The sequence below is a fragment of the Phaseolus vulgaris genome, chromosome 6 (assembly GCF_000499845.2).
Source record: "Phaseolus vulgaris cultivar G19833 chromosome 6, P. vulgaris v2.0, whole genome shotgun sequence".
In the NCBI taxonomy this organism is placed as follows: domain Eukaryota; kingdom Viridiplantae; phylum Streptophyta; class Magnoliopsida; order Fabales; family Fabaceae; genus Phaseolus; species Phaseolus vulgaris.
The window spans coordinates 8,555,018-8,570,153 of record NC_023754.2 but is presented as its reverse complement, the minus strand read 5'-3'; the positions used below and the strand labels follow the sequence as shown (position 1 = coordinate 8,570,153).

The following is a 15,136-nucleotide window of genomic DNA, read 5'->3' as shown; positions in this document are numbered from 1 at the left end:
TTCATGAGCATTCTCTTCTCCTTCCTTTCTTCTTCTTCAATTTGTTCATGTTATCTTGTGTTTTGAGTTGTCTAGCTTTCGGTTTTTCTATTTTCAGCACCTATATTCTGTTTTGTTTTTAAATTCTGTTCGGTTCTTTTGTTTTAAGTTCAATTCTGTTCGGTTTCTTCTTTTCCTTCTCCTTTGTTGATTCAATTTGACAATATTTGGTTCATCCAAATGAGTTTGAGAATTGGTACTTGTTATTGGTGAGTTCTTGATTTTAGAACCATGATCCAACTTCTAAGAAAGTGCCTCTATATTTTCCAGCTCAAGGTGATTCCTCAAAGTGTCAAGAATCTTGTTCTATGTGGCTATTGGAATCACATCATAGCTTCTGTGATAAATGCATAGCATGTAGGAAGGCTAAATCTAAAGTACAACCCCATGGTTTATATACCCCTCTTCCCATCCCAACAATGCCTTGGGTAGATATTTTTATGGATTTTATCTTAGGTCTTTCCAAGACATCTAAGGGTATGGATTCTATCTTTGTGGTAGTGGACCGCTTTTCTAAAATGGCTCACTTTATTCCATGCCACAAAGTAGATGATGTTTCGTCAAGGTCAATTATCGCATTTGAGATATTGTGCGCTTTGAAAATCAGAACTCCATCATTGTTTTATTCGTATAAGGCACTTGAGAAGATTAAGAGAAATAAATGTGTATTTAAATTATTCTTGACCTAAATTCTTAAACAATAAAAGACTATTAATATTGAAACATAGATGATAACATATATTATGAAATATTGTCTACTTTAGAACTTAAAACTCCAACATTGTTTATCCTAAAATAACACCCGAAGAGATTAAGAAAAATAAATGTATATTTCAATTTTTTTTTACGAGAACCTCTAAACAATAAAAATCTATTAAGGTCATGAAACAAAGATAAATGATTACATTATTTTTAACATCTTACTATATTTTCTTATAAAAAATTCTTACCCACATAAATGTGTATAAAAGAATCTTCATTTTCAAATCAAACTTAATTTCAAAAATTAGAAGACTTGAATAACTAAAATATCTAAAGATATTATTTTTTGCATCAGATCAACGAGATACTGCCAACTAGTTATCATGCTCATGATTTAATTTCTCACAACCCTGATTTCATAAAAAAATTTCCCAGTTTAGATAATATTGATTTTTCAACAACAACAAAAAAGAGGTAATATTGATTGAAGAATGTTGCAACCGTTATTTATTTATAAGTATCACATAATTTCGTGAAACAAACGTAGAAACAAACTACATTCGAAGCTTTTGTCGGCACACTTCGAATTTCCACTCCAATTCCGATTTTCCCACCGCCGTTTCTCGGACATTTTCCGGGAAGAATTCCACCCTCTCCCTCGCTCGAAAAGCCGAGAGCAATAACGAGACCCTCTTTCGATTATCACCTGCTTCGGTTTTTTGTTTGGCGTAAAGCAAGACCACCCACTAGGGTTTGCGAGGAGGTGCAATGGCTATGGCAGCGCCAGGGCAACTCAACGTGAACGAGTCACCGTCGTGGGGGTCCAGAAGCGTCGATTGCTTCGAGAAGTTGGAGCAAATTGGCGAGGGCACATATGGGTTGGTGTTCTCTCATATCTCACCATGGACACTTCTTGCTTTTCTATTTTTATTTTCAAAGTTTAATTATTTTTTTTTGTTATTTTTCCACATGCTTGTGGAGGTGTGATGTGGTTCGAGGTTTTTGTTATTGTTCATATTTGGAGTCTTTTACGTAGAAACAGAACTAAAACTGTTATGTGGGGTTATATATAACAACCGTGTTCTTTCATTAGGGAGATATAGAAGTATTGAATTGAATTGTTCCTGTTCAACCTTTCTGTGTTGGGAGTGAGTGAGTGTAATAGAAGATTGCAAATTGTTTTGAATGTATTTGTCTGATGGTGACAACAAAGGAGCTTGAAACACCCGTGATACAGTGAACAAGACAATGGCGGATTCTTAAGAGTTAACACAAAAAACACTGGAAGCTTTGCAGCAATCGATTGAGGGCTTAGTTGCTTCTATCGCGGCTTTGAATACTAGCCGGCAAATCACGTTAACAACGGAAACCCACAAAGTCCACCGGAAAATGTCTAGGTGGTTCTTGTTAGAACCCAACTGCAATTTCCATCTTTTGATGGTACCAAGTGCGCAAAGTCAAAACAATTTTTTGAGCTTGAAGGCATACCAGAAAATCAAAGAGGCTTTTATTTCTTCTTTCTATGTATGGCAAGGCTTTCTCATGGCAATGCCATTATATTCAAACTGTCGATTTTTTAGTGTAAAATATGAATTCAAATCTGGAAACAGACTTGATGATGGAGCATTTTATGACCGACCGAGTGGCAGAACTTGTGAGATTAAAACAGAAATGTTCTTAATCGATTATTTGGAAAATTTTGATCACCTCTTGTTTAGGTGACAATTTCTGAGGATATAGCCTTAAACTATCGGCTTAAGCTTGAAGTTGGGAAAAGCTATTTGTGTCCATAGACCAAAGACAATTCAATAAGCAGTGAGATTGACACGTTTACAGGATGAGGTGTTTCAAGAAATTACAAAGAAAATCAATGGGAATAAATTAACTCTTAGACAATTCCGATATTCAAGATTGTGGGCTAATCCAAGTCTAACCATAGAACACCACCTACCACTACACTGAAGCAAAATTCTAGGGCAGTATCCCAGAAGTCAGCCTCTATTGCTGATTCCAAATCTCCATCTGTAGGTTCAATTTCACTAAAAGAGGTCATTGAAAGAATTTCAACAGGATTATGTCGATTCTGTGGGAAAAACGAGACAAGAATCATAGGTTTAAGTGTAAGGTTTGGGGAAAATTGAATGCAATTTTCTTTGTCCAAGAGCAACTGGATGAAGGTGTCAATTCACATTCAAATAAAGACAAGACCAAGACAGTGAATTGGTGGAATAAAGCCATGCCTTAGTCAGTGATTCCCTTCTTGGAATGCAATGGTTTAAGACACTGGGTGAAATTCCTTGGAGTTGTGCTCAATGGACTATGACTTTTCAGCATTAGGGAGACATAGTTAAGGGGTAGGAACACCCACATGACAATATAGAAGTTTAAAGAAATTTGAAGATAGGACAAGGCCAACCTATGCTATTTGCTATACAAGCTGTTGTTTGATTTTAAGCTTCATCTAATCAATGTAAATCAAAATTAACCTCAAAACAACAATTACAATTGGATACCTAATTATACCAATTTCAGATTGTATTCCAAGAACCTGCTCAATTGCCTCTAAGAAGGCATGATCATAAGATTATTCTAACTAGTGATATACGTGTTTGTTTAAAGCCATACAGGTACCCTCAATCTCAAAAAGCTGAAATCGAGAGACAAGTAAAAACTTTATTGTCCATGGGCTTCATCAGAGAAACTTCAAGCTGCTATGCGTCTTCTCTGGTTTTGGTTAAGAAGAAAGATGGTTCATGTAGATGTTGCGTAGATTTCATAAAACTTAATGCCCTCACAGTTAAAAATAAATTTCCAATACCCTTAATTGAAGACCTCTGGGATGAATTACATGGTGCTAGGTATTTTTCTAAGTTGGATCTGAGAAATGGGTATAATTAAGTGAGGATGCATGAGGAGGACATTTATAAGACAACTTTTCGAACACACAATGACCTTTATGAATGGGTGATTCTACCCTTTGGTCTCAGCAATGGGTCCTGCAACTTTCTAGAACTTAAGGAATGATATTCTTCATCATGATTCTAGTTTTTTTTATGACATTGGTTTACACTAAGACATGGGAAGATCATTTAACTTGATTGCAAACGACTTGACAATCTTGTAAAACAATTTGTTGGTCCTAATTTAGAAGAAATGCAGCTTTGGCAAATTACACGTGGATTATTTGGGACATCAGATTTCTACGAGAGGGTTGCAACCAAATCCTGATAAAAGTATAGCGGTTCAACAATGACCACAACCTACAAATTTGAAAGAACTCAGGATTTTTAGGATTATCTGGGTATTATAGACAGTTTATACATGGATATGGCAAAATATTAACACCTTTAACGTGTCTTGTATGGAAGAATGCTCAATACATACGGACTGAAGCATTCCACAAGTTAAAACAGGCTTTAACTTAAGCACGTGTCTTAATTTTGCCAGACTTCATGAAGCCTTTCACTAGTAACGGTGCAGTCCTAATGCAATCAAAGCATCCAATTGCTTACACAAGCAAGGCTATGGGACCAAAGTATCAACTGCTATCAACTTATGAAAAGGAGTATTTCGCTACCTCTTAGATCAACATTTAATTATAAAAACAGACCAGAAAGCTCTAAAGCATCTCTTGGAACAACCTCCTACTACTCTCATGCAGAATTGGGGATTGGAGAAATTAATGGAATTGCATTTACGAGAAGGGCAAAGAAAATATTGTAGCCGATGCTTTATCCAGAATTGAAGGTATTAGCAACACTCTTAATTTTGAAGGTAGTGGATAAAATTCGAATGACACAACAACCTTGCAAGCACTATACGTTGAATGGAGAAGTTCTCAAAAGGAAAGGCAAAATGGTGGTGGGAAAAGATGCAGGTTTGAAGACTAAAATTCTCCAACACTTTCATATTTCAGCCATTGGGGTCATTTAGGTTATTAGCTAACTTATAGGAGAATGGAAGAACAATTTAATTGGAAAGGATGTGTTCAACAATGTCATATATGTCAATTGAACCATTACTTCAAGTACCTCCTAGAATTTTACAACCTTATCTGTTCCTGATAGAGAATGGAAATCTATATCTGTGGATTTTATTTATAGTTGGTCTTCCTAAATCTAACTTTATTATTGTTATTTTTATTATCATTGATCAATTAACTAAGTTACTCCTTTTTTGCCTTTATCTCATCCTTTTGGGGCTGCAAAAGTTGCACAACTCTTTCTGGATAATGTCTTCAAATTGCATGGATCGAACGGATGTAAAGACATGGGGTAAAGTTGCTGCGGTCTACTGCTTTTCATGCTCAAACGGATGGCGAAACTAATGCTTTTAACAATTTTATAGAAGTCTATCTCATATGTGTTTCCGGGGAAATGCTTATTGTTGTTGGCAGAAGGACCAAATTGAATCAAATTTAAGAGTTAAAGGACAATAACAACTTAGAATTTGGATACTCGTTTTTTTAGCTTATTCACACCTTTTTGGTTTGGATACTTGTTTCTTCTTCTACAGGACATTGGACTTCCATGAAAATGCTTTAAACTTTTGCCTTTGGAATGTTTCTCCATCATTGCTGTTTTTTCCTGGAGGGAAATAATAGTTTTAATGTTTTTGCTTGCAGTCAGGTTTATATGGCTAGAGAGATCAAAACTGGTGAAATTGTTGCTCTGAAAAAGATACGAATGGACAATGAGAGAGAAGGGGTATATCTTTGACCTCATTGCAGATGCTTCATTATATATTAAATCTGTGGAAGCATAACTTATAAGTTAATGACATAATGCTCTTGGTTTGATACTTCACATGTGATACCCTTGGTATTTATTTCCCGTATTTCCAAACATTTGATTGTCCAAATCAGTGGAGTCAAATCTGAAGTTGCAGTAACTATGCGTTGCCCTGTTTGTAACAAGTCTCCCTTTGCATCGTACTTTGAATTTTGTGATTGCAGTTTCCTATAACAGCTATTCGCGAAATCAAAATTCTAAAGAAACTACATCATGAAAATGTAATCAAGTTGAAAGAAATTGTGACTTCCCCAGGTACATTTTTCAATGATCTAAATGCACTGTTATCAGAATAGTGTAGGTTTCAATTTAATTTCTAAAATTTGGGTTATTTAACAGGTCCGGAGAAAGATGATCAAGGGAGGCCAGGCAAGTTATTATTTTTCATCATAATAGTCAATTTGCCGATTTCAATTAGATAGTATCTAATCTCATTTCAAATTGTTTCATTTCTCAAATGTTTTGTTTGGATAAGGCAATTCAAATTTAGTGAATTTTAATTTTCTTATTAGGATAAAGTATTTCAATTACCACCAAATTCAATAAATTATTTAAATATGAAATAATTTTAAAAAATTCAAAAATATAAATATTGATAATCTTTTGCAGGCGATCTTGATTGATGTTATTTTTTGGTCAAAGTTCTTCAAGATTTTTTTACTCTTATATTTGCAAAACTTCTTCCTAATTGACGGGATTATTTTCAGTTTGACTACAATTATTTAGGCTGACATTAATCAAGATTTTTCTACCTGACAGCTGGGGTTTTTTTGCCGACTTTTTCTATCAGTGTTGACTGTCAAATTTCCCCATTTGAGATCGGTAAAAAAAAAGAAGCAATCCTAATTAATGTTGGCTGAAAGTTTTTTGGTTAACATTAGAAAATAAATACTAACTAACTATTGACAGAAAATAAAATTTGGTTATGATGAAAAAACCACTACATACACCAACAAAAAAAATAATCAAGAGAGATGTCTCTTGAAAAAAATTTAATTCACGTCTGCAAGAAAATAGTCTCCCGATATGGGTCAAGAAAACTAATTAATATCGAGCAAGAAATAATTGTGGACTACAAAAAAAAAATTCTAACAACAATTACAAAATAACTCCTATTAACATCAATAAAAGAACCCGTAGTCGACATCAACGGTAAAGTAGTCATCCCGAAAATATCTAGGTCTCAGTGAAGCTGATGACAACCCTACCATAATTGAGCTAAGGGGAAATTACAAAGAGCAAAACATGAATTTGAGAATAAGAAGAATTTCAAATTCTTATTTTTAAGTCGAATTTGAAATTCTCTAATTTTAAGCAATCCAATTATTCTAAATTCTAGAATTTCAATTTCTCTTAAAATTCCTTACCCAAACAACTTATTTTGCCATAAAGAATTTCACATTCTCTTAACAATGAATTAGCTTTTTAAAATTCCCTATCCAAACACACTCTTACTGTTTTGACTGGGGGAATATCTTCACCTCCTTTGAATTCTGTTTTTTTTTTTCTGTAGTTCCTACTACATCTTTGTTTTGTTGTTTTTAACTGTGCAGACGGTAACAAATATAAAGGTGGCATCTATATGGTCTTTGAATACATGGACCATGATTTGACTGGTCTTGCTGACCGACCAGGGATGAGATTCACAGTTCCCCAAATTAAGGTACTGTTAACGTTAAGTGTTGATTGATATATTATTAGTATTTTAATGATGCTTGAGTTCTTTTTTCCTTTGGTAGTGCTACATGCGGCAGCTTCTGACTGGGCTGCATTACTGTCACGTAAATCAAGTACTTCACCGTGATATCAAAGGTGTCCTTCTGCCCGTCTTTCTAAGATACATATACAGGTTTTGATTATAGATCGTATCAAATCTGTTACTCATATTTAACGTGTTATGTTTTATTGCAGGTTCAAATCTTCTAATAGATAATGAAGGTAATCTGAAACTTGCTGATTTTGGATTGGCACGATCATTTTCTAATGAGCACAATGCAAATCTTACTAATCGTGTCATCACACTATGGTACAGGTAATTCGTGTTCTTATTAGGTTTTTAATTTTGACCTGACTGTTTATTTGGGAGGGTTGCATCATGAATTTGTGCCTACACACATTGATTTCATTTTATAATTAGACCCCCTGAGCTGCTGCTTGGGACAACAAGGTATGGACCAGCTGTAGACATGTGGTCTGTGGGGTGCATCTTCGCAGAACTTCTTCATGGGAAGCCTATCTTTCCTGGAAAAGACGAGGTTAGTGATAATATATAATTTCATGTGAAATTAGGGTAAAATATTAGTGGTTCTAGGGAAATTGTTTGGTGGCTAGTCATACTTTAATCCAGTATGTGATGACTACTAACTATACAACTTTGTTTTGATGCCTGGATGAAAAGATACTTCATATTACTTCAAATATTCGGTGCCAATCTAAATGTTTATTTTAATCTGCAAATGTTTGCATTATTATGTGGTTTGCTCAGCACGGCTAGATGGAATGGTAATAATGCTGTCTGATTTATTTCAAGATCTAACCTTAATACTTTTAAAGAATCTATTACTTTGTTTTATTTTCATTCCATTTCTTTCTTATATGACGTGTGGCCTTCAATGTATGTACGCTTGCTAATTGTTTATAGTACAGCTGGATGGTAATGCATGTTTTCTTTGCAACGATTGTAGCCAGAACAATTAAATAAGATTTTTGAGCTGTGTGGAGCACCAGATGAAGTGAACTGGCCTGGTGTTTCCAAGACTCCTTGGTATAATCAGTTTAAACCAACGCGACCAATGAAAAGACGTCTCCGGGAAGTTTTCAGACAGTAAGTGTCAGTATGAGCATAAGTAATTCTACATGATTTTTATCTCCTCCCCAACCAATGGAAAGACCAATCTTGCATACTATTTTATTTTACATATGTGCCTGTTGATCTTAAGAGCTTCTCTGTGTGACTGAATTGTAGTTTTGATCGTCATGCTCTGGAATTGTTGGAGAAGATGCTGACACTTGATCCTGCTCAGGTATTTTCTTAATTGCTGAATAAATGTTGAGTCGTTTCATTTTATCTGTTTCAACTTTCAAATACCTGCTATTCCTGTTTTCTTACACTACCCCGACTCTTTTAATTTGATATTGTTTAATTGAATGTTTGTATCCACTATTATTAAAGTTGTCTAAAATGTTGACATATTTCCTTCTGAGCCAATGAAAGAAATGATATCATCTGGTTTTGGTTGAGTGGCTGATGTTACGTGATCAAAACGATGAAAAGAAAAATAATAATAAACAATGGCAGTTTTGGTGTGAGACTAAACTTAGAAATAGTATATTCATGTCTATCACAGCCTCATTGTCCATGCAAGTGGATGAATTCATTAGGCTCTTATCGGTAACCTTATTGGTAGAAAAATTTATTTCTTAAATTACCAGTAGTGTCATAAACCACTTAAACCATATAATTTTATGGGTGTTTTCTGGAATTGAATTTAATCTGTGATGTTATTAATTAAAATTAACTAATTTTCTATTTTTGTTAGTCTTGATGAATTATTTATTTGACTTTTATAAGGGAACCGGGAGAAGTATTTTAAAACATGACACACTGTTCCGTTTTGGTGTAACCCCAATGATAGTATTATTCAGTATTCACTACTGGGAGATATCCTTTCTGGATGGCTGTTCTTGATCTGCATCCTAATATTTTTTGCCAATTTGATTTCTCGACAGAGAATTACTGCCAAGGATGCGCTTGATGGTGAATATTTCTGGACTGATCCATTACCATGTGATCCTAAGAGGTATGGCCTCCCATGATAGAGTTTTTATTTTCAAAATATTAATTTTTCTTGGAAGGAGTATGTGATCTTCATAGGATTATATACATATATTGATAGAGCCCAATTAGAGAGTGAAGGTCTAAATGATCAGCTTGCACATCAACAATCATGAGTGGAATTCGGTTATAGGATGTTTTGAAGAGAGAGGAAGGGGGCAGATCTTTTTGAAAAAAATCATTGTCGCTTAAGGAGGGAATTCTCTTTTTCTCTATAGGAGCTGAGCTATGTGGGCACTGGGGATATTCTCCCTTTTACATTTATTGTCATTTTCAGAAATCAAAGAATATATTATGTTCACTGATATTTGTTTCCGTTTGTTATTGCTCTTTGAGATTTGATTCCTAACATTATATCGTGTGTTGCTTCTATCAACAGTCATTTACAGTTTTTTTCTCGTACTTCTTTGTTTGTCTTAGTTTACCCAAATATGAGTCATCACACGAGTTCCAGACCAAGAAAAAGCGCCAGCAGCAACGACAAAACGAAGAAAATGCCAAGCGTCTTAAAATGCAGCATCCTCAACAGCATTCGCGGCTGCCCCCTATTCAGCAGGCTGGTCAGCAGCACCCTCAAATGCGACAAGGTCCTAACCACGCTATTCATGGGTCTCAACCAGGAGTTGCTGCAGGGCCTAGCCATCATTATGGGAAGCCTCGAGGTCCCTCTGGTGGGCCTGGAAGATATCCTCCTGGTGGGAACCCTGGTGGGGGATACAATCACCCGAATCGTGGAGGTCAAGGAGGAGGAGGTGGCGGTTATGGCAGTGGGCCATATCCTCCCCAAGGGCGGGGTGCATCGTATGGTTCAAGTGGTATGCCTGGTGGGCCCAGTGGTGGTCCTCGTGGTGGGGGTGGTAGTGGCTATGGAGTTGGAGCTCCAAATTATCCTCCAGGTGCTCCTTATGGTGGATCAGCAGCAGGGCGTGGTTCAAACATGATGGGTGGCAACCGCAACCAACAGTATGGTTGGCAGCAGTAAAACCCTTTATTTTCTTATCATATGGTTGGTATTGTGATTTGGTGACACTGTAGTTGATGAACACTTGTAGAAAGATCAGCTCCTATTCATTGATTATTGACATTATATAGTAAGAGTATGAGTACTTGAACTGCAATGAAGTGTTTGAGGCACCTAGCATGATGCTTTTTGTCTTTGAGTCAGAGAGAGAGAGCATGATGAAAGAAGGTAAGCGAACCTTTTAATCCTTTTGTAGTTCACATTTAATATTTAATGACTTAGATTTCTCTGGGGCATGTACTAATGAAAGCAGTATGCTTAGAGATGTATAACAGGTTACTGTTGTTGCTGACACTGTTTTTCTGGGAATCTTGTACCAAGTTTTGGTTTCTTTATTTTCAAACTTTTATGATGCTCTGTAACCCTTTCTATCGTGATGTGAAGGCCAAAAATATCAACTTATCGTTGTACACGACTTAAAAAAAATGCTTAATTTTGTGATGAGAAACGATATTCATAGTTTGGAGAAAGCTTTCAAGTTTGTGTAAGCAGCTAAATATAAAAGGTTAATGTTTAGTTTGGTTACACACACATATATATATATATATATACTAATAATGGAAAATATGAAATTAGAAATCAAATCCTAAATGTATTGGAAAATAAACACGTGAAATAGTAGTTGTTAATTAATAAATGCAAGATTTTACATTACTTTCTTTCAAATTAGAGCACCTACTATTACTTGTTACAATATTAAACATATTTGCAATGAAAACTGAAAGGTGATTATTGAAGTTACAATATATAAACTTCACCAATTTTAATAATGACCTGACTTATTAAGCATAAACCAGAGTAAATTTATTGTGTTATGAATGTCTCTATCTGATACGGCTGATAAGTCAATTGTTGGAACATTAATGAGTATGTTAATTACCATGAAGTTTAATGGTGGTGGTACAATGCATGAGCACTTCACGGAAATGGAAAACATAGCATTAAGATTGAAATCCATGGGATTGGAAGTGAATGAAAATTTCCTTGTACAATTCATAATGAATCCATTCCAAATAAATTACAACACTATTAAAGATAAATGGAATGTGACAGAATTGCAAAGTTTACTTATTCAAGAGGAAGCAATACTCAAGAAGTAAGGAAATCACTTGGTCAATCTTGTGGTCTGGGTCATAAGAAATCCTTGCATCGTATTAGAAACATGAGTGATACAACCAGAATCAATCCACCAAGTATTACAAGGAACTTCTGCCAAATTTGATTTGAAACATACGAAAGCAATAAGCTTACCTTTCTTTTCGAACCATATCTTATGTTTCAGGCAATCTTTCTTACAGTGTCCAATTTTCTTACAAAAATGACACACGTCCTTCTTTTGTTCTTTGTGGATTTTAGCAGATGACTCATTAACCTTTAACGATCCTTTATTGCCCCTTTGATTTTTCTTTTCTAGTTTCTTCTTAACTCCTGACTTACCCACAAGATTGACCAAGTGATTTCCTTGCTTCTTGAGTCTTGCTTCCTCTTGAATAAGTAAATTTGCAATTCTGTCACATTCCATTTATCTTCAATAGTGTTGTAATTTATTTGGAATGGAGCATACTGAGGAGGCAAGGAATTCATGATGAATTGTACAAGGAAATTTTCATTCACTTCCAATCCCATGGATTTCAATCTTGTTGCTATGTTTTTCATTTCAGTGAGGTGCTCATGCATTGTACGACCACCATCAAACTTCATGGTAGTTAACGTACTCATTAATGTCCCAGCAATTGACTTATCAGTTGTATCAGATTGAGATATACTTTTGGTAGATTCCAAAAATTTCTTAGCATCATCAATTTTAGGAATTGTTGACCTAATGCTCTCAGTTATTGTCATTAGTATCAACATTAAACTTAGTCTATTTAATCTTTTCCAATTCTTATGGAAAGATCTTTGTTCAACACTGCTAGTTTCAGTAATAGCAGCGAGCTTATCAATTAAGAGTGTCAAATCAAGATCCAGAACACCTAAGTGAAACTGAACTTGTTCGGACCATTCAGGAAAATTAAGTCCATTGAACTTCACAATAGACGAGGCTTGCGAATGAAGAGAGACAAAATCAAATGTTGCATAGAACATACAATGTTCATAGTTTAATGCTTTGAGTTATATTGATAATAAATGTACATTGAAGTTCTCTTTTGGATGATCCAACAATGCATTTCAATAAACATAATTGATGCTAATACAATATATATATATACATATATTTTCTTACGTAAATGATAATTAGATATACTTCAATTAGACATATTTGCAATCTTTGGATATACTAAACATATTTGATCAAATATATTAATTAACTACTATCATGTTCATGATTATAAAACAATTAATCTACCTTTGGGTGATCCTTAAACAATTTATAATAAATGAACTTCATTGTTATTGCTAACTTTTATTGCTTGCAGATAGATTCTAAACCCTGATCAACTGATTTTACTATTGGATTCGTTAGGAGACGACTTTGAGACTTCTGTCCACAATTATACTATCATCTCTCTAGTGTTAGACAAGTCTACGCTAGAATCATATTAATTTGATAGCAAAACGACAACAATCAAATGTGATAAAATACTTTTCTCTACCAAAAGTTGAAGCTTCAAAAGGTCCACATATATCAGTGTGTATAAGTTCAAGGAGTTGTGTGCTTCTTGTGGCTGCTTTCTTAATTGTGTGTTTTGTATGTTTTTCCTTAATACAATCTACACAAATACCAAGATCAGTAAAATTCAAATCAGGTAGGATTTCATTCTTTACCAATCTTTGTATTCTTTCTTTGGATATGTGACCCAAACGTTTATGCCACAGATAAGCTGAACTTTCATTCATTAAACCGCGTTTAGTACCAATATTATGATGCAAGGTTAACATAGTCTTAACAAACAGGATTTGTCTTTGACTAAGACATTATTGTTGGACCATCACGAGCCTTTCATTTATAGGTCATATTAAGTAGAAAACTAATATTGTAATACTTAGAAGGAACTATGTTGATCTAATGACATAAAACCGCTAATACCCATATTAGCCTATACTTAATGATGATATAATTATATAACCAATGCTTAAGATATTTCAACCTTATATTTATGGTTTATTTTCAATTAACGTAGTTCTGCCACATTGGCCAAGTTGGAGAATGTAAAATATGCATATATGTCCTACGTGGCATATATGTGATTTAAAGAAATAAATAATAAAATAAAAAGAAAATATTAGTTAGTTTTGAAATTTGAAAGGTAGTTACTTTTTAAATTTGAAATTTGAAAGGTAGTTACTTTTCAAATTTCAAATTTGAAAAGGTATTTTTTAAAAGTTTTGTTTCTATATTTAGGCACATTGATGGAATGTGCTAATAATTGTTTTTTAAGAGAAAGAAATTGGTCCTCCTTCAACCAAGTACATGAGACATTTTCCACTCCATCAGAAAGTCTTGTAAAAGTGAGAAAAAGGTCAAGAAGGAGAAAACCAGTTTTGTGATCATCTTTTATTAACATATTGAAGAACAAATCTTCATGGATCAAGGTACGCATATTTATGTTAATGAGATTGTGAATATCATAATGAGATTGTGAAAATCATAATGAGATTGTGAAAATCATATAGTCCTAAGATCAAACAGATTAAAAAAGTATTTTACAATGAAAAGGCAGCTTGGAGTCGAGTGAATCATCTCGGTAATGAAATATATTTTCTTATGAATGCCATTTGAATACAAGCTGATATTTTCTGCATTTCTTAAGCCAATACGTTTAGTGTTGGCGTATGCATAAATTATCCTGGAAAGTCACTAATCCAGAGTCCTCTCCTATAATCTTATGGTCTTGTGGTCCTGGGTTCGAGCCCAATAGTGGACGCCACACTACTTATATGAGTTGAAACCTTGACATCACATGTAGGAATGAAAAAAGTTAGTCTGCTTCTTCCTGCACCTCCATATATTCTTCTGTCACCTCTATACAAAATGTGAAAATACTTTTTTATTCTTCTTGTGTCATCCTTATAGAGTAGCTTTCGGATTATGTAATCTGGACATGCATTTGAAAAAAGACTTTTAGATTACATAATCCATAAGCTAAAAAAGACTTCCAAGTTATGTAATTCGGAAACTAATCATGCATATGAAAAAAAGGCTTTTGGATTATGTACTCCGGGAGCTAATTACAAATTTGAAAAAAGACTTGCAGATTATATAATTCGGAATATTACAGAGGGATATTTTTGGAAATACAAAAAATTGTGGAGGTGGGAAAAGAACATATGAAGGTGCAGAAAGAAACAGTAAAAAAAGTTATTTAAAAGATAAATCCTTATTACTTTTAGTTTTTTATTGGGAGATTGTTTTAGTATGTTAATAGTCATTGTAAAAATTGAAGTCAAAGACCTTTCTTCCATAACCCATCAAATTTTCTTTTAAAGATAAAATCATAATAGAATTTAGAATTTTATTACCAATGCATATTGATCACAGGTTAATCTCACTCATCTACTGGGCCTACGGATACTGTATAATAAATTACCATAATATTGTTTGTACCTACTCGATCTATAGATCAAAAAATGACCAATAGCACAGGTGACAACCCAACTTGTGAATCAGACCGTTACTCTCTATTTAATGATCAAGACGACCTAATCAATGAGCCTTAAATGATGAACGGCTATTTATGAAACGATTAATAACGGTTACATAGATAATCCAAAGGACTCGTAACATTCTATAAAAAGAATATCACCTAA

The 15,136-nt window shown here is 34.2% G+C and overlaps 1 protein-coding gene across 1 annotated transcript; it reads left to right on the top strand.

The window, feature by feature from the left end:
* Positions 1–1,147: 1,147 nt before the first annotated feature.
* Positions 1,148–10,722, top strand: LOC137831038 (cyclin-dependent kinase C-2-like). The gene is made up of 12 exons (XM_068638538.1): positions 1,148–1,619; positions 5,366–5,447; positions 5,696–5,786; positions 5,871–5,900; positions 7,085–7,194; positions 7,271–7,343; positions 7,443–7,563; positions 7,669–7,786; positions 8,216–8,355; positions 8,497–8,554; positions 9,261–9,331; positions 9,787–10,722. Exons 1-12 carry the CDS (start codon positions 1,510–1,512, stop codon positions 10,346–10,348), a joined length of 1,566 nt encoding a protein of 521 aa, XP_068494639.1. The 5' UTR covers positions 1,148–1,509; the 3' UTR covers positions 10,349–10,722.
* The last annotated feature ends 4,414 nt before the right edge of the window (positions 10,723–15,136 follow it).